An 18,794-nucleotide genomic window follows, 5' to 3' on the forward strand; every position below is an offset into this window, starting at 1 on the left:
AGTTACCTAGCTAGCATGCTAACTGACTCCCAGCTGGCTAGCATATTAGTGTTTAGCTTGCCAGCTACAGGACTTCGCCAAGTAGTAGTATTCACTATGTTACCAATCATCTACTATGAAATTTGCAAGGTTGCATGGACAAACTTTGATGTAGCACTCTCTGGTTTGACCAGGGTTTAACACAAGTCAAACATACCAAAATTCTAATAGTCTCTGGCATTCCCCTTTATTTTTTAAAGATGCATGTGGCTGCTGGTGGAATCACTAATTTCCCATTGCTTCATTGATTATGCTGCATTTTTCATTATGTGCTGTTGAAATTTACTATGACAGCTCAACATAGGCGGCTGAGTGAGCATGGCTGCTCTGTCACCATTGTTATTTGACAATTTGTAGGGTCATTTATGTCAATTATCTACTTCTTAAAATTACAAAAGCAGTTGTGCTTGATGATGTTAATGTTGGCTGATTGCTGAGGTCACTGAAGTCATCTTTGGGCCATTGAAGCAAGTTGTTAAGTGTAGCTGTATTATAGTTCAATTCACTTCAGTTTTATTTATATAGCGCCAATTCATAACAGAAGTTATCTCATTGCACTTTTCCAGGTCTAGACCGTACTCTTTAATATTATTTACAGAAACCCAACAAATCCCAACATGAGCAGCATTTGGCGACAGTGGCAAGAAAAAACTTCCTTTTAAGAGGCAGAAACCTTGGACAGAACTAGATTTAGTGGTGGGCTGCCATTCCCTGCTGCCGTGTTAGGTTTTGAGAGAGAGAGAGAGAGAGAGAGAGAGAGAGAGAGGTTTTTGGGGAGAGGAGGCACAATGCAAATACCACCTAGATTTTTTTAAATATTAGTAATGTAATTGTAGTGGTAATATTAATAAATTAATAACAATCATAGGAATGACAGCTATAGGAAAAATAATGACAGGATTAGTAACAGAGCCAATAACAACAACTGTAGTAGCAGTTGTTGAGCAGGAACACGGGGGCAGCAGGTGGCCCACAACCACAGATCCAGTCTCTGCAGCTCCGGAGGCAGAAATACCTGCTGAAAGCGACAGAAGGAGAGAGGAGAGAGACGAGAAGGCACAGAACTACGGGAGAGAGAAGATGCCGAGTTAGTAACATGCAGTAATGGGATAAAAATGCATACAGATGGAGAGCGAGAGAAGGAGAGATGAAAGAGGTGCATCATGGGAAGTCTCCCAGCAGTCTAGGCCTATAACAGCAAGGTGATGGTTCGGCTTCAGCAAAACTCTAAACACATTCTCATTCTCAAAACATATTCTGCACTCTAATGCACGTCATCCCTACTGGTAAACACAAGTGGCAACAATCAAATACAAACAGAGAACACACGTCATTGATTGAACACAACCACTCAAAATTGATGTGACCTGTTTCAAATGATGTGACACAACCAATATAAGCCAGTTCAGAGAGCAAACAGGTTGTTGAAGGTGGGAAGGAGAAAGTCTGAGAATGGATAGAAAAAACAATGTAGGAGGACGAGGATGAGTGCGTATGCGAGACGGGCGAGGAGGAGGAGGGCAAAAAAGAGGAAGATGAGGAGGAAGAGGAAGACAAAGAGTGGAAATATCTGATGAAATTCGAGCAATAGTCATAGACTATGTTCTTGTCCAATGGCTAACAATGAGGGAAGCAGGACTTAGAGTGCAACCCAATTTGAGCCGAAGTGCTCTGGCCAGACCCAGCCCAAAGACAAGAAGAAGCACATTGATCACATGTTTACTCCTTTGATTTTTGTCCCTTTTAGTATTGTATACTGTAGTACAGTGCATTGTAGGCTGTATACTGTACAATGAACGAATTGTATGGCCCTCAACATTGTGCTTTCCTTTTTTTAACAGTACTGACTGCTCAATAGATTTTGACTGGTTGCAGGTTCATATCAACAAAGAACAAGAATTACAGTATCACAGAGACAAAGGACAAGTTTGTGAGATGCAGGGCACAGTACTGTAAAATAGGGGTACAAAAAGGAGGAAGAACAACAAAAAATTGCAAAGAACAAAGCAGAGTAGTCATTTCTGATCATTTTTGAGCTACTGTGATAGAACATGTTTTCGTTCATCAAAAGACAATGACGGAGAAATATTACATTTGTTTTGAGAAAAATTTACTTCTCCCTGAGAACTATGTTTTGAACAATGTGTTTTCTGTTTTTTGGTGTATTGTTTACTGACTGCTTGACAGTGTATATCATTTTGATCAATTTGTTTATTTATTTGAGAGCAGTGCTTGATTTTGAACACAGGTAAAACTGTTTTGAGGCGAAAGTTTCATTTTGCGAGAGGAGTCAGAGGTTTTGTAAATAGTGCTTGAAGAGGAGGTTTTGTGTTTAATGGTTTCAGAAAATGGAGCAAGGTTTCAGAAAAGTTTTAGCAATTGAGAAAATTGTAAATGTGAAGATGGTATGTGCCTCCCGAACCCACACTGGGATGTGATTCCACAGGAGAGGAGCTTGATAACTGAAGGCTCTGGCTCCCATTGTACTTTTGGAGACTCTAGGAACCACAAGTAACCCTGCATTCTGGGAGCGCAGTGTTCTAGTCGGGTAATATGGTATTATGAGATCTTTAAGATATGATGGTGCTTGACCATTAAGAGCTTTGTAGGTGAGGAGAAATTCTTTTCTGGATTTTACAGGGAGCCAGTGCAGAAAAGCTAATATTTGAGAAATATGATTGATTTTTTTGAAATATGATTTTCCTAGTTCTTGTCAGCACACGTGCCGCAGCATTCTGGATCAACTGGAGAGTCTTAAGGGACTTATTCGGGCAGCCTGATAATAAGGAATTGCAATAGTCCAACCTAGAAGTAACAAATGCATGCACTAATTTTTCGGCATCATTTTGAGACAGGATGTGCCAGATTTTTGCAATGTTGCGTAGGTGAAAGAAGGCAGTCCTTGAAGTTTGTTTCATGTGGGAGTTAAAGGATAAATCCTATAGGCCTATTATAAGTCAAAGTAAGATAATTTGCATATTTTTTTAGAATACCCCTTTGCATTACTGTCAATCACTGCATTCTGCCTGCAAATGTAAAGTAAGTATTTTGTGTGTCTTTCAGGTGACCATCGAGGTGGTAGACAACACACAGACGGAGGTGGAGATGGACCTGGCCAAGGAGGGTCAGCGTAATGACTGGTCAGTGTCATCCTCAGAGTGGGCCAACAGTCACAAGAAACTGTTCTGGCCACTGTTCTGGGAGTACCCAGAGCAGGTGCAGAATGGGTTGGGAAGAGCTAGTTTGGAGGAACAGTCTGAGGACTACAACTACGACCCAGAGGACCGCATCCTGAGTGGAGTAGGGGGAGACTGGGGAGGTCACTGGAACAAGGACTGGGATGTAAAGGATAACTACGGTAAGCATGCTCTCTCAAAACCAAAATAGTACAGCTTGAATTCACACAATATTAGGCTGGTCAAAATGAACTTAAATCTATATCACAATTAATTGTAACATTAGCTCAACTAATGTAAAATGACATTTTTTAATACGTCAGTGCAAGATTAGAGATGCTTGGGGCCGATCCAGACATATTTTAATATTTAATATTTGAACTAATCCCGCTAGCTCTCCCTTACTAGCCTGCTAATCCTCTGCCCTCTGAAGGACACATGTTCAAAAGACAACATTATTTGTTAACTTAAGTTGTCACAGCAAACAACTGCTAAGAGCAGCAAACTGTTCACCATTGATTGATAGACAAGTCGACTCCATTGGTTCCCAAACTTTTAGGTCACGGCACCCCTTCAAAGAAAATTTGTTGTCATGGAACCCTGAGCCACCCAATCCCCAATATAATATGTTGTACATATATGTACACAGTTGCTTTTATGGTTTTAACAATTTTAGATTTTATATTATATTTACATACAATAATGCGGTGTAGTCCCTCATTCGTCCAGGAGTGTTCTATCGTAGAAAAGGTTTCAGTCGTAGTCATCTGGACACTGTTTTCAGAATCAAGACGTTTCGGCTCCCATCCGGAAGTCATTCTCAATTGTGAAAAAATAGTGAAAGGATCAGGGAAAACAACTTAAGAATAGACAATTTGAAGAACAGAATAGAATTTTTAGAAGAAGAAGTAGCAGAAGAAGTTAACAAGCATTGTCCCAGAAGAACTCCTCAAGAGAGTGATGGACTTTACACAGGTAGCACAGGGTGCACAACATAGGAAGAGCAAGGAGCGGCAAATAAAGAAATTTAACATCCTTTTGAATAAGAGGAATCTAGGAAAGGACCAGCACAACAGGAGATCAGGGACTGAACAAAGGGAGACATGTATTAACAGAAACAATTGGATCAAAAACTTATCAGACCGCACCCTGACACAGCCAGAAAAAGATGTGCTCTCCAAAGGGCTCAACTTTTCAGTTACATCCAACCACATCCCTACAGTGGACTACATCACAGCCACAGAAACAGCCATTAGGAAGAACAACATGACTGAAGCAGAGGCTGCAGACCTGAGGCTACGTGTCACTGCAACATGGGATGGGACTACATCACAGCCACAGAAACAGCCATTAGGAAGAACAACATGACTGAAGCAGAGGCTGCAGACCTGAGGCTACGTGTCACTGCAACATTAAAGAGTGCCAAACCACCTCCTTCCAACATTACATCCGAAGAGAGGAGGGCACTCTCAGCACTGCAGAAGGATCACAGCATAAACATTCTACCAGCAGACAAGGGTCGCTGCACTGTGATTCTGAACACAGCCGATTATGAAACCAAGGTCAACAACCTTCTTGAAGACACAACCACATATCAAAAACTTACAAGAGATCCAACCAATGGCTACAAGAAGAAGGTTATAGACTGTCTACAGAAGCTTGAGAAGGAGGAGGTGATAGACAGGCCTCTGTACTACAGACTATACCCTGGGGAAGCCATTCCCTGCATCTATGGCCTTCCCAAAATTCACAAAGAGAATGTTCCACTCAGACCCATCGTTTGCAGCACAGATTACATCACATACAACATAGCCAAACATTTGACTACAATCTTGGCTCCGTTGGTGGGGAACACAGTACATCATGTGGAAAACACACAGAAATTTGTGGACAAAGTGAAACATCTCCAGTTGGACCCAGATGACGTTATGGTTTCTTATGATGTAGTGTCCTTGTTCACTTGCATCCCAACCTCAGAAGCAGTGACAGCAGTGATGAGAAGACTGCAGGAGGACTCCACCTTGAGGCAAAGGACCAAGCTTACACCTGAACACATGTAAACTATTAGACATCTGTCTCAACACAACCTACTTCCAATTCCGGGGACACTTCTACAGACAGATTCACGGCTGTGCTATGGGCTCTCCGGTCTCTCCCATTGTGGCCAACCTGTACATGGAACAGTTTGAGAAGAAGGCATTATCCTCGTTCCCGGGCACACCACCAAGTCATTGGTACCGTTACGTGGATGACACCTTTGTGAAAATCAAGAAACAAGACTTGGAAGCGTTCTCAGAGCATATTAATATGGTGGACCCCAACATCAAGTTCACGCGTGAGGATGCAAAAGAGAACCGCTTGGCCTTTCTTGATTGTTCTACTCTCAGAGGAGAGGACGGAAAGCTCCAGATAGAAGTGTACAGGAAACCAACACATACGGATCAATACCTGCTCTTTTACTCACACCATCCACTACAGCACAAGCTGGGTGTAATCCGGACATTACAACACAGAGCCAAAGAAGTGCCCACAGGCTCAGAGGGTAAGAAGAAAGAGGAAAAGCATGTCCAGAATGCACTCTCAGCCTGTGGTTATCCTACTTGGGCTATCAACAAAGTTAAAAGAGCCAAAAAACAGGACAAAAGTGTAACTGAACCAAGAAGGAACGGTGTCTCCATTCCTTATGTATCTGGTCTGTCTGAAAAACTACAAAGGATCTTTAGACAGCACGATGTTCCTGTCTTCTTTAAACCAGGCAACACTTTAAGACAGAAACTCGTTCACCCTAAGGACAAGTTACCCACACAGAAACAGAGCAATGTTGTCTACTCCATTCAGTGCAGTGAGGAAAACTGCAAAGAACGGTACATAGGCGAAACCAAACAGCCACTTCACAAAAGACTTTATCAGCACAGACGAAACGCTAACTCAGGATTACAGAGCGCAGTGCATTTGCATTTAAAAGCTACAAACCACACATTTGAAGATAACGAGGTGAAGATTCTTAGTAGAGAGAAGAGTTGGTTTGAACGGGGCGTCAAGGAAGCCATTTTTGTTAAAAAAGAGAACCCCTCTTTGAACAGAAATGGTGGTCTGAGATTGAATCTGCCCAAAGTCTATCAGAGTGTATTATCACCTTGGTCACGCCTATCACATGCTAATCAGGCACTTAACAGTGATGAAGTAGATGCAGCCAGAGAACAATAGGCCTGATTACTGATTACTGGGCCATCTTGAAACTATTAGGTCAGTTTCAGGTGAAACTAGCTATTAACAGATACTCAGGCAGATTCCCTCCTGAGGGCAGGGCTTATGTAACTCAGAGTATCTTAAATTTCCAGTTCCCGTCCAATTTTTTCACAATTGAGAATGACTTCCGGATGGGAGCCGAAACGTCTTGATTCTGAAAACAGTGTCCAGATGACTACGACTGAAACCTTTTCTACGATACATACAATAATAATAATAATGATAATTGCTTTATTTGTATAGCACTTTTCAATACATGTAGCAAGGTGCTTTACAACAATCAATATAAAACACGCAAGCAAATCAAAATAAAATTAAATATAAAATAAAAATAGGCATCACAAACTTTTTAATAAAAATGTGTCTTAGCAAGTGAGGTAAAACAGGGGACTGACTCTACAAGCCTGATCTCCTCTGGCAGATTGTTCCAGAGTGTGGGGGCCCTGACAGCAAAGGCCCTGTCTCCTTTGGTTTTCAGCCTAGACCTTGCTAGCAACGCCCTACCAGAGGATCTCAGTCTGCGTCCAGGATCGTAGGGGGTTAAAAGGTCAGAAATGTAGGGAGGGGCCAGTCCATGCCTCGCCTTAAAAGTAACTAAAAGAATTTTAAAATCAATCCTGAAATAAACAGGCAGCCAGTGCAAGGACACTAAAACTCTATCACTTTTTTTGGATTGAGTTAAAAGCCGAGCTGCAGCATTTTGGACTAACTGTAGGCGGTGGATTGATTTCTGACTGAGACAGGTACATAGGGAGTTACAGTAGTCGAGGCGGGAGGAGATAAAAGCGTGGATGAGTTTCTCCACATCTGTGGGTGAAATAAAAGACTTAACCTTCGCTATATTTCTCAAATGATAAAAACATGACTTTCTTTACATGGAGTTCGAAACACAAGTCCTGATCAAAAACTACACCAAGATTTTTGGCTGAGGGCTTTGCATAAGTTTCTAATTCACCTAATTTAAATTCTGTGTGCGGGGGGACCAAGTGCAATGATGTCAGATTTTATAAGGTTTTGTTGGAGAAAGTTGTGTGACATCCAGTTTTTTATTTCAGCAAGGCACTTGTGGAGGGTTGTTATGTTAGACTGGTCACCGGGTCTGATATATTGTATCAATATGAAGTTAAATAATATATGCTCATTCTCAGTCACTCAGAATAATACACATCAGACAGTGACATCTTCCATAACTTCCTTAGTTTAGTTGGTGGGCTCAGATTCAGTCTTGTCAGACTGGTTTGAGGGCTGAGGGCTGAGATGTATCTGTTTACCGTGTCAGATCTTTCCATCGATGCCTGACCAGAGGACCGTCATTATTTTTCTGACTACTGATCTCCTGAGTGGGGCGCTGCTCGTGTTGTTTTATGTTGATTTTATGTTGTTTTCTGCAACTTTTTTAACATCTTCTTTTGTGATACTGTGAGAGTGACTATATATTTATTTTTATGTGTGCACAATCGCATGAAAGACTTTGACCTGGTTAGTTTTGCCTAAGACTGAAGATGATTGATGTCTACTGTGGAAGTAACCTTTCATTCACTTGTTTATCATCGGGGTCTTGAGACAGATGATTATTTCCATTGCCATACGGATCACTAATGTAAACTCTTTGAGCTACTCATCCATCCGAATGTCGATCAAAAGATTTCATGACTGCTGTGCTCTCTGCTACATAACCATCTGTATTCTTCTGAAGCTTAAGTAAAGATGCTCATCTTTAATTTAAACAAAATATTTCTTCATACTACTTCTCACTGCACTGATTATTTGCACCTGTGTTCACCCACTGTTGGATGGGAAAATGGCCAATGCCATGGAACGAGGCTACTGATACCGGGACTGTATTTTCAGTTGACAATACAGCAGAACAGGAGACATGAATACAGACTGGAATAAACCGTCAGAGATACTCCATGGATATAAGCTGAGCACAGTAAACACAAACTAACAAGAAGGAAACCCCTGCCACTGGTTATCCTTGGAAATGTATGTGGGGTTCCTGTCTTGGATCTGTATATTGAAGGCTATGGTACACTGATTCGACTCGACAGAGACAAGACCAACATCGGTAAGTAGAAAGGGGGTTAGCATCTGCTTATACATAAACCTAAGACTGTAGTTGTACGGGAGGAAGTATGTAAGGCTGACACTGAAATGTTTCTCTCTCCCATAGTTTTCTGCTTTCTCGTCTCTCTCCTCTCTCCTTTTGTCACTTTCAGGAGGTATTTCTACCTCCGGAGCTGCAGAGTCTGGATCTTTGGTTGTGGGCCACCTGCTGCCCCTGTGTCCCTGTTCAACAACTGCTACTATAGTTGTTGTTATTGGCCTTATTGTCATTATTGTCTTCTACGATCATTCCTATTATTATTACTTTATTAATATTAATATTACCACTACCATTACATTATTAATATTTTAAAATTCTAGGTGGTATTTGCATTGTGCTTCCCTCTCCCCCACCCCCTCTTCTCTCTCTCCATGTTATCGGTGCAGTTAATAGTTTCTGTGAACCTACAGATACCTGTAAACCTTATCACTTTGTTTAAGTGCTGACATTATATACTGTATTTCATTCATTCACCTTTTGTAAACTGTAGATTAGTGAAAACACTTAGCAATTACACATTTTTTGATTAAAAAGTAAGTTCGGATCCCTGGAAGGTTTGCTTGACAACCTCAATTAAAGAACATTGAAAACATTTCAGAGAGCAGATGCACACTCCCCCCCTCAACACCCCCAAGACAATAGAGAGATAATGTTTTTCAGCATGGATGTGCACATACATTGTGGGGGGCAGGGACTCAAGCAAAAAAAAGGGGCACTCAACCCACCCACAAATTCTCTATTCCCAATACGACGTTGCCACACCGCCATTCATAATGATACACTATTCATAACGATTATACGACAACAATTCAACTGTTCAAGATATGGAGGTAGATATAGTAAATGTGAGCTGAAAAAATAGACCTTTTCTATGTGGATTATGCTTTTGCACCAATATGACTATACAAAGTTACTGTACGCTTTCCCACCTCACATCACTACATCAGTGTTGTAAACAATGGGGTCAGAGCACTTTCTACTGGACAATGTAATTCAAACAACTTTAAACAACTGTTGTGCAAATTATTTTTACATATCGGCCAACATATATGCCAATACCAATATCAATATCCTTCCTCTCCTTTTCTTTCTTTTTCTTAAGCCTTTCCTTTCTGTGCATTTGCACTACAATCAGCAGATGATCAAAATTAATAACTTGACATGTTTATCATTAGGTCTCTCAAATACAAATGAATAGCCTAGAAAATACCAGCAACGATAAATTAAATAAACAATTGAATTAATTAAATACTTAGTTAAATTGCATTCAGTTAGTCAAAACTACATTTAAATGCTTGCAATGAAGCAACAATTAAAAATGTGAGGAAAGCAATAGTCTTTTAAGCTGTTTAGCTACATGATGGTTTAAACTAAAAACTCATAATTTTGACTTCAGCAGGCTAACCTATATTCACATTTCCAGAGAGAAATGTGGAAAATCGAGTTAAAAAAGCAAAAAACACAGATTTAACCAAAACAATTACAGCCATGTTTCTGCTCAACCACACTGTATTTATCACATCGTTGGGCCTTCCTCAGTTGGAAATAAAAACATCATGCTTCAGGAGCTACTTTTAGGAGACCTGTTAGAAAGGAGAGGACGCAGGCAGTTGCTCTCTGGTGTTTTTGGATGAAAATGCAGAGTGACGACTCATGATGTTTTCCACTGTATAAACTTCAAGTTATAGCCGCCCAGTTGGTGTGTACAAAACCAAAGAAGTCTGTGTACTTCTGCAAGAGCCTGGTCCTGGTGGCATATGATTGAATTTAATTATCCACTCTGGATAATGCGTGCGTAATTGCGCATCACTTTAAACATGCACATCACTTCCTCAAACAAGATAGAATGGCCGGTCCTGCTGCCTCCAGATGGCTGTAGAAATGTAATTCCAAATATGATTGCATAGACTATTAACCACATAATGCATATCTATATGTTTCAGTTGCCTGAAAAAGGAACTAACTAGCCTACCGGAGTTCACTTGTTTCCTTGCTCTTTTACGCCAGACTAGCTTGCTTGTTGTTAAGCTTATTGGTAGGCTATTACCTAAGTTAGGCTGGCTGTATTGAGATGTTTTAATAGTGGTTTTATTTCACAACAGTGACAAACAATGCCGAGCCTAGCGTTACCTGCTGTCACCAATGAAGGCGGGTCAGGGAGACGTGGATCATGCTGCTCCGCAGGGCGCTTGATTTGCGCGTGTTAAGCGTGGTGGCTGTGACAAGGGAAGTCGAAGAGGCTGGGGTTCTTCGTCTTTGAGGTTTTACGGCAGTTGGCTGTAAACGTCGTAAATGTCTTGCAAAAAGGGTACTTATCTAGTCATAGGCCAAAAGGTCAGGTGCTGGAGCACCAGCTGGGGTCTATCTGTGCACGTGCCTGTTTCTCACGGTGATGGCTTTGTGAACTGTAGGGCTTTCTGCCTGTATAAAAAGGTCTGAGTGTTTGGATGGTGTTACCATATCACTGCTGTGTGTGTGTGTGTGTGTGTGTGTGTGTGTGTGTGGAGGGTGGGGGTCAAATAGGCCTGGGTCATGTTGACTGTGTGCTGTCTGAAGATGTTTTCGTTCTGTTGACTTGACCGTCTGAGTGAGAGGGTTGTGCACCCTGTTCATAAAACACACATACACACACACACACACACACAAGTCCACACTCTGTCTTTCTGGCATGACATGATTTATGATACGGTCTGCTCCTTCAAAGCCCACTACATAAACATGTCAAACACGCACAAACTCACAAAGGACACCTAACTCAGAACCAGGCTACTGGTTTTATTCAGTGGTGTACATGCAAAATGAGCTGAGAAGTTTAACAGCGAGTGATGCATAATGTGCATATCAATAAAAATGCACAGTCTAACCAATATGGTAAACTTTCAATAGTAGCTGCCATTATAAGCTTTACTTTTTTCTAGTGAATTTCACTAGCAACTTTACATCTATCACAAAGTCCCCACAGGGATAAGTGCAAGTAAAACTGACTGCAGATGGAAAATAACTAAATCTGGCATAAATCATCTTAATGTTTTTTGCGCATGGTCCTTGTTTAATAAAGACTAATAATTCATAATTAAAGTAACTTGGTCTTAAAGGGGAACTCCACTGATGTTACACATTTTCCAGGTGTTGGGGAGTTCTACTGCATATGTGAAAAAAGTAGCATGAAGCCTTTAGTGTCTCCAGAGCTGTGTGAAGTCTGATAAATGTCCTCAAGTGATGTCACTTCGGCGTTGGTTGGGTGAGCTTACCAGTGACCTTACCAGACCTCTGTAGTCTGCTGCTCATCTCTGCTGCAGGCTAGAGGCTCCAGGCGCTACATTAACTGCTACTAGCATAACACAACCCAATCTCAGACCAAACTGCTCAGGCTGCAATGTGGGTAACGTAGGCGCCAGGTTTTGACAAGGAAGAAGAATGTGTGGAATAAAAAAGATTCTGCTGGTTCTGCTGCATCGTGACATCATGACTCCAACAATGTTAAGAGAGTGCAATGCTAAATCAGTTGATTACTCTTATAGACAATGTGTTGCTGTAAGAATAACTGCTATGCTTTATTTGGTAACTTCAACGCATTTCAGGCTTCCTACAACAAAACATGGTGAATTTAGCTAATAACACCATATCAAACAGATCCTGATGTTGCTCATCTCATGATCAATTTATTTACTAGATGATGTTCCAAACAGTCAGCTCTCCTTAAATGTGTGGCCTGTGCTGTGTAAATTAGCATCTCTGCTTGTTTTCACTGAAGTTTAATAGATTTCACAAGAGCTTAATAACTTTTTCTGACATTAGTGGAAGTGCTCTTTATTTCAGGTATTTTTAGATTTTTTTATGTACTTTTTAATGGAATGGAATGAACTCTCATATTTCAATTGTTTGTCTGGGTGAACTAACCCTTTGTCACAAAAATGAGGTCCTTTTTAGCCACTTGTCATCAGCGAAACAAGCTGTAAACAACATTAGCACTTCATTTGTAGTCCAATATTCACTCTCTTTTTAGCTTTGGTTTGGTCTCTACCAACTCCTGAGAAAAATATCTGGTTCCTTAGCTGCTAAATACTCCATTATGTTCACCAGCTAGTCATTAACTTTGTTAACCAAAACAATAAAGTTGCGGGCCATAAAACCAAATCAAGCCTGTAGATGGTTGATCAAGCCTATTCTTGGTCCAGTGTGACAGGTATTGATGCAGGACACCACCTCCATTTGTTAGATAAAATGTATTGGTTGAACGTTTCTATTAACGTGGCCTGGAAGAGGCCGGTTGTATTAAACCCTAGCATGTCTAGGATGTCATTAACACCTTTACTGGTCTTTCGTCTCTGTAGAACCTGCTCTCCTTCTGTCTGATTTCCTTCTTCCTCCACTCTCCCCTCTGCAGGCCTCATCTTCTGATGCCAGCAATCTGCCCAGTATGGCTAACCTTGTGGCAATGCAGCCAAGGTAAATTAACAGCTCTAAGGAATCAAAGACAATGATCTCCTCTCTACCCTCCTGTCGCATTCTTCCATTATTTACCCATCATACATTTCACTGTTGCCGATGGTTTGTTCCTTTTTAAAGCTGCACTAGGTAATGTACAGAAATGGCAAAAGGCATGAAAGCTGAACATTAATATCCATGGCTTGCATTAGGTGACATGTACACAGCCTTAGAGCATCTGTGATGCCTTACACCAGAGATAAAGAAATATATCTGGTGCGTCCAGATGTCTGTAAAAGAAGTAAAGCTTGTTAATTAATTTGCTGTGCTTCTTTATTCTTTCAGCTCTGTTTAGTTTTGACTAAGCAGTACCTTGTCACTGTGATTCAAATGTAGAAAAAAAAAGATTTTTATGAGAGAAGCAGATTTAATAAAGACTTGCAGCAAGCTAACCTCCCTCCAAAATATGGCATTATACCCTTCATGAATATTTATGCTATCATTACTTCTAGTTAATCAAATTTTAAAAACCACATCGAACTTGGATCCCTTCAGTGTTACTTTATAATTTCTGTTTTACAGTTCTATTATCATAGAATTATTATTACTTCAAAATCTTTAATGTGTGTTACTCAGCAAAAGATTTTCGCCAGCTCTGTTCATAATGTCTGAAGAAATATCGGATAATGAAACCACAGTCAGTGTGGTCAGCTGGCAGTAAACATGCAAGCAGATTAGCTCTCTAGCTGCAGTGCTAGCTCAGCTACCTCACCTTGCAGGACATAGTGGTTCCTTAGGAGACTCCCATTGTAAATGTCCATCACAATTGACCTACCAAACTTATTGTAATTGTGTGTACACAGGGTCCAAAATTAACTTTTTGGTCTATCTGCCAATGGCTGGTTAACTAAAAAAATGTACTGGCCAAAATGTTTTTCAACCGGCCATAAAACGAACACAAACAAATGAGCAGGTCCTACTTGGCGAGTACCTGCTCCAAACGTGGTGGCAGATTGTGTTGGTGTTGCTGTCATAAAAAAACCAATCTCTCCTCACCCCCATGCGCAGCATTAAGAAAACATCTTCAACAATTTAACAATTAGAAAAAACACTGTAAATAGAGAAAACACACTGCGAGTAGCATACAACACAACAGAAACTGTTTCCAGGGGACACTAAAAACTGATGCATACAGCTGGGACACCTGTTGTTGCCATGGTTTTTGGCTTATGAAGTTATTGAAGTCGGGTATCCATCAGAAGTGTTGGAAAATGAGCTAAAATGTAGTTAAATGTTTTTGGTTAATTTTAACATTGTGATCACATGATTCAGATATTATTGCAGACATCTGCTGTTAACCTAGAGTTAGCCTTTTGCTTATTATTAGCCTGCCAATTCAAATAATCTGACAAAATACTTAATTGTGAAACAGGCTAACATTATGTTAGCTGGCTATAGTTACTTTCTGAACTGTCACCAAGTAGCTAACATTCTAGGACAAAAATAAATAGCTTGTTTTATTAATGGTTTAAAACAAAATATGTTGCAGTTGACTACATGAATGTTTTAAAATTTATACAGTGCAGTTACCTAATTATTAAGTAAATTAAGCAAAGTGATAGGTTTCATTTTGTTAGTCATGTCACCAAAACCTACCAGTAGTTTAACTTGGTTGTCCCCTATTACGGGTTCTGAAAGTAACTATTAACGTTATAGCCAGCTAACATAACGTTAGCCCAGGCAAGACTTTTATTGCCTCCAGGGTCGAAGTTGATGCTCACTTCGAGGCAAACCCCCTTCACTTTACCCAGCAGTTGGGTCTTTAGGAGCTTTAGTGTTTATTCATGGACAAACTGAAACCTACATTGCTTTTACTACCACTTGACAACTTTACTGCTAATTTCTTCTCTGCTCCGATTGCCAGCACTCCGATGCTTTCAGCGCATCCACCGTCACTCTCTCTCTCTCTCGCTCGACCGCACACTCGCTAAGCACTGAGCTATTCCTTAAAGCAGCTATGCTACTCTTATAACACCTGTTTCACAATTAATTGTGTGTATTTTGTCAGATTATTTGAAATGGCAGGCTAATAATAAGCAAAAGGCTAATGCTAGGTAAGCGCAACCATAGCGACAGTGGACAGCAAGGGTCAATCAAAGAATTGTGATACAATTATTGATGGTCATACTTGCATGCCACCACCAGTGTGCAAAACAAAACGTGGTCAATCAACTTATGTGTTGTAGTGATGAGAGTTTGTAGTGAAATAGGCCTATTTCAACCACTCGCCAATGGCAGCTGACCATTTATTTTATTCGCCAACATAGATTTTTACTCGCATTTGGCGAATCCCGGGTGCTAATTTTGGACCCTGTGCTCACAGTTTTCCTGTGCAATGAGGGATTATTGTGGACATTTCAGTTGGAACATTTTCATATTTGCCTCAAAATAAAGTGGTTTAAATAAGAAACTAAACTGTGGGCTTGTTTACAGCCTGTTTGATTGTTTTGTGTTTCTTGTGCCGACAGTTTGTTGTCACCATGTTCTCAGATCTACAATGAGTACAGCGTTATCATTACTGTAACTACAGTTGTAGTAAGCCAGAATTATCCTGTAATATTTAGGCTAATAAGAAAGCTGGGTCTGAACAAAAATGACCCACTAATACATGGACGATGGGGGAGATGTGTTAAAGTCAGAGGATGTTGAGGAGGGAGTGAAGTCACTGTTCCTGGCACTCCAAATGTCTGAGCTTACAACTTGTATATTGCAGTCTGATGATACAAAAACACACACATAGTTTTAATGTTTTCACCCTCATACACAAATGCCAGCTGGCCGTACTTCCTGCCTGATTATTAGCGCGATTATGACTTTCCCCAAAAGTATGCAATATTCATTTAGTCACAGTGCATTATTAACTTCTGTGTGGAAACAGTTCTGAGGAGAATAGTTCCAGATCTTTGAGGCTGGGCCAAACTAACTGGCATGTTTGTCAGCAGCCCAAAACTCAGGTCAGAAAAGGTAGGAAAGCTTAGCATCACTGAACGATTTCAAAAGGCTTCATTTGACTCTTCACACCTTTTTACAGGGCATTGATAGATTGCATTTTCCTATTAGCATATAAACTGACTATGTTATTTTAAGCTTCTTATTGCAGAAATACTTATACTTTGATTATAACCTAAAAAGGAAGTATGCATTCAGCTCCTGTATTAAGCTCCAGTTGTAGATAAAAATGTTGGCACTTAACTCAGTTCATACCGTTCTGAAAGCTGAGTGAAGAGTTTTGCTAGCATGCAGCTGTCATCACGCTCACTGCAAGAAGACTTTCAGTCCTGCTGGCTCCTTTCCTCCCCTCCTCCTCAGTCTTTTGAAGTTCTCCCCTTCTCTCTTCCCTCCTGCAAGTATTGTTTCAATACAGAGGAGCATGTCTCAGAGGTCCCATGCTGTCGTTACCCGGCTCTTTTCAGCCGCTCCTTAATTGCATAATACACATACACCAGCTGGGCGAGGAATTCACAAGGCTAACTTCAAAGCCCGCTCTTAATATATTACTCCATCATTTTGTTTTTCTCCCTTCTGTGCTGTCTCCCCTTCATCATTCTTTTCTCTCTGTGTTTTTCAGAGTACGAGGAGGAGTGGAGCAACTGGGCTCCCTGCAGCGTCACCTGTGGACATGGCACCCAGAAACGCACCCGCTCCTGCGGCTACGCATGCACAGCGACTGAGTCACGCACATGTGACTTGGAGAGTTGTGTCGGTAAGAAGCAGAAACTCTGTCATGTGGCAAGATTGTTCAAATCTGATTTGTGTTACCACTTTTTAATGAAGGTATTTTAATAGTAAAAGTAGCTTAAAAAATGTATTTCTTGCTTCAACTGTCATCACCTAAAAATCAGCCCTCTAATATTTGCAGAACTGACAGGAGTGGGATAACATTTTTAGATGACCTACCAAGTTAGTGGAATATGTGCAGTTAAGCTTGTTAGTAAGAGCAAGTTTGTTTGTTTCATTTTAAAAGAGGAAGAGCAAGAATGCCAGTACAGTGCCAGTGCTCATAGACAATTTGAGAATGGCAGTAGTGGACCAGTATCATGCCACCCTACCAGCCTACAGACTACTAAAAGAATACTAGAGACTAATGGCATTGGAGTACATAACTGAGTTAATTGCACCTAGAGTCGAGCCAATACATTTTGAGTGTCTTTTTGTTAAGGTAACTCTTCATGACAACAAATGTCCAACCATTGGAAACATATATTGACCTCCCTCTGCGCCTGCGGAGTCTATTAACTGTAAATCATCTTAGGGGACTTCAATAAAAACTGACTAGATAAGTCTTCTGTTAAAGAAAAAACTTATTTGGAAATTTAAATCTACCCAAATTAATTAATGAGCCTACACGAGTCACCCCTACATGCCAGTCTCTACTTGACTGGATAGTCGTCACGTACCCTAATAGATTTTCCTAATCTGGTGTTCTGTCAGACATCTTCAGCGATCACTCAATTATTTTCTTTGTATGGAAAATGTAAATACCCAAAATATCACCAAAATTAATCAAATTAGACAGTATAGAAAATCAATTCAGATTAATTTATAAATGACCTTATTTCTATTAAGTGGGATAGGTATCAAATTAATAAACCAATAATGTTCAAGATTCTTGGTATTTTCTATATACTGAGCTCACTGAAGTGGTAGACAAACATGCTCCCTGGAAACTATCAAAAGTCAAGGGAAAACATCTACCCTGGATTAGTTCAGAACAAGTCTGTTCAGGCAAAAGGATAAAGCATGGGCTGCATTTCGTCCCACAAACGAACTTACTGATTGGGAAACATATAGACAGTTGAGCCGGTGGTTCGAGCCCGGCTTCTCCCAGCCCACATGTTGAAGATTCTTTGTTCTGATGAGTAGTTGGCACCTGCCATCAGTGTATGAATACTTCAACTGAGGCATGCTACTCAGCTTTTCTTCTTTATTACTACTGTATGTCAAACTGCTTGTTTGTTTTGTCTGCTGCCACTTTAATGTTGTTACTTTGATTGTTTGTATTGTGTGTTCATTAATGTCTGCTTAAAATGCCAGTATGTGTGTTCATGTTTGTCAAGATAAAATTAAACCACCTTAAGACAAGTTGCTGCTTTCTTTCTCCCTCTGTCATGTAGACATTGCGATTTCAGCGACTGAACTGACACCCATCGAGACAACCAACAGCACAGACTCCCTGGACACAAGTACGTATGGAGTGTGAGGGTGTATTGTGTATATTGTTCCATGCATCCACACAATAGTCAACAGGTTGCACTCGATATTTTTAATGGGTGTTGGCCAGTATGAAACACTCTTCTCCATTCATTGGTGGGTTACAAACTCAATCAATCACACTGTGAGTGCCTGGATTTGATATTTTGAAATCTCCCTTCCCAGCATGCTGAGAGCTGTTCTGCTGAGTCTGTCAAAGACACAATGAATCACCGACCCTGCCTCGACCCTGAAATGTTTGAATTGCTTTTTAGTTTCCATGTTATTGCTCTTCTGCTGCTAAGAACCGGCCAAAGAACGTGATAGTTATTTTTAAAAAAGGATACAGCAGGAGAAAATACGATCCAGTGTTGGACACTTACACAGCTACTATAGAAAGCAAATATAGAGAATACCTTTTAATTTGACCTTGGCCAAAAACCTTTTCAAGCTTGTTTTTCTTACGAATCCCCTCTCTCAGTCACCCGTTAATGTTTTAGAACTGGACTGTGGGTTTCAAAAAACCTTTTTCAAACTGGCTCTTC

The 18,794-nt window shown here is 40.5% G+C and overlaps 1 protein-coding gene across 1 annotated transcript in view; it reads left to right on the forward strand.

The window, feature by feature from the left end:
• ism2a (isthmin 2a) overlaps window positions 1–18,794 on the forward strand; it is a 60,710-nt gene that overhangs the window by 32,556 nt on the left and 9,360 nt on the right. Inside the window, exons 3-5 of the mRNA XM_044166999.1 lie at window positions 3,103–3,397; window positions 16,628–16,762; window positions 18,174–18,242. Coding sequence (XP_044022934.1) covers window positions 3,103–3,397; window positions 16,628–16,762; window positions 18,174–18,242 — 499 coding nt within the window. The remainder of the gene's footprint in view (window positions 1–3,102; window positions 3,398–16,627; window positions 16,763–18,173; window positions 18,243–18,794) is intronic.

Source organism: Siniperca chuatsi, linkage group LG15, assembly GCF_020085105.1.
Source record: "Siniperca chuatsi isolate FFG_IHB_CAS linkage group LG15, ASM2008510v1, whole genome shotgun sequence".
Taxonomy (NCBI): domain Eukaryota; kingdom Metazoa; phylum Chordata; class Actinopteri; order Centrarchiformes; family Sinipercidae; genus Siniperca; species Siniperca chuatsi.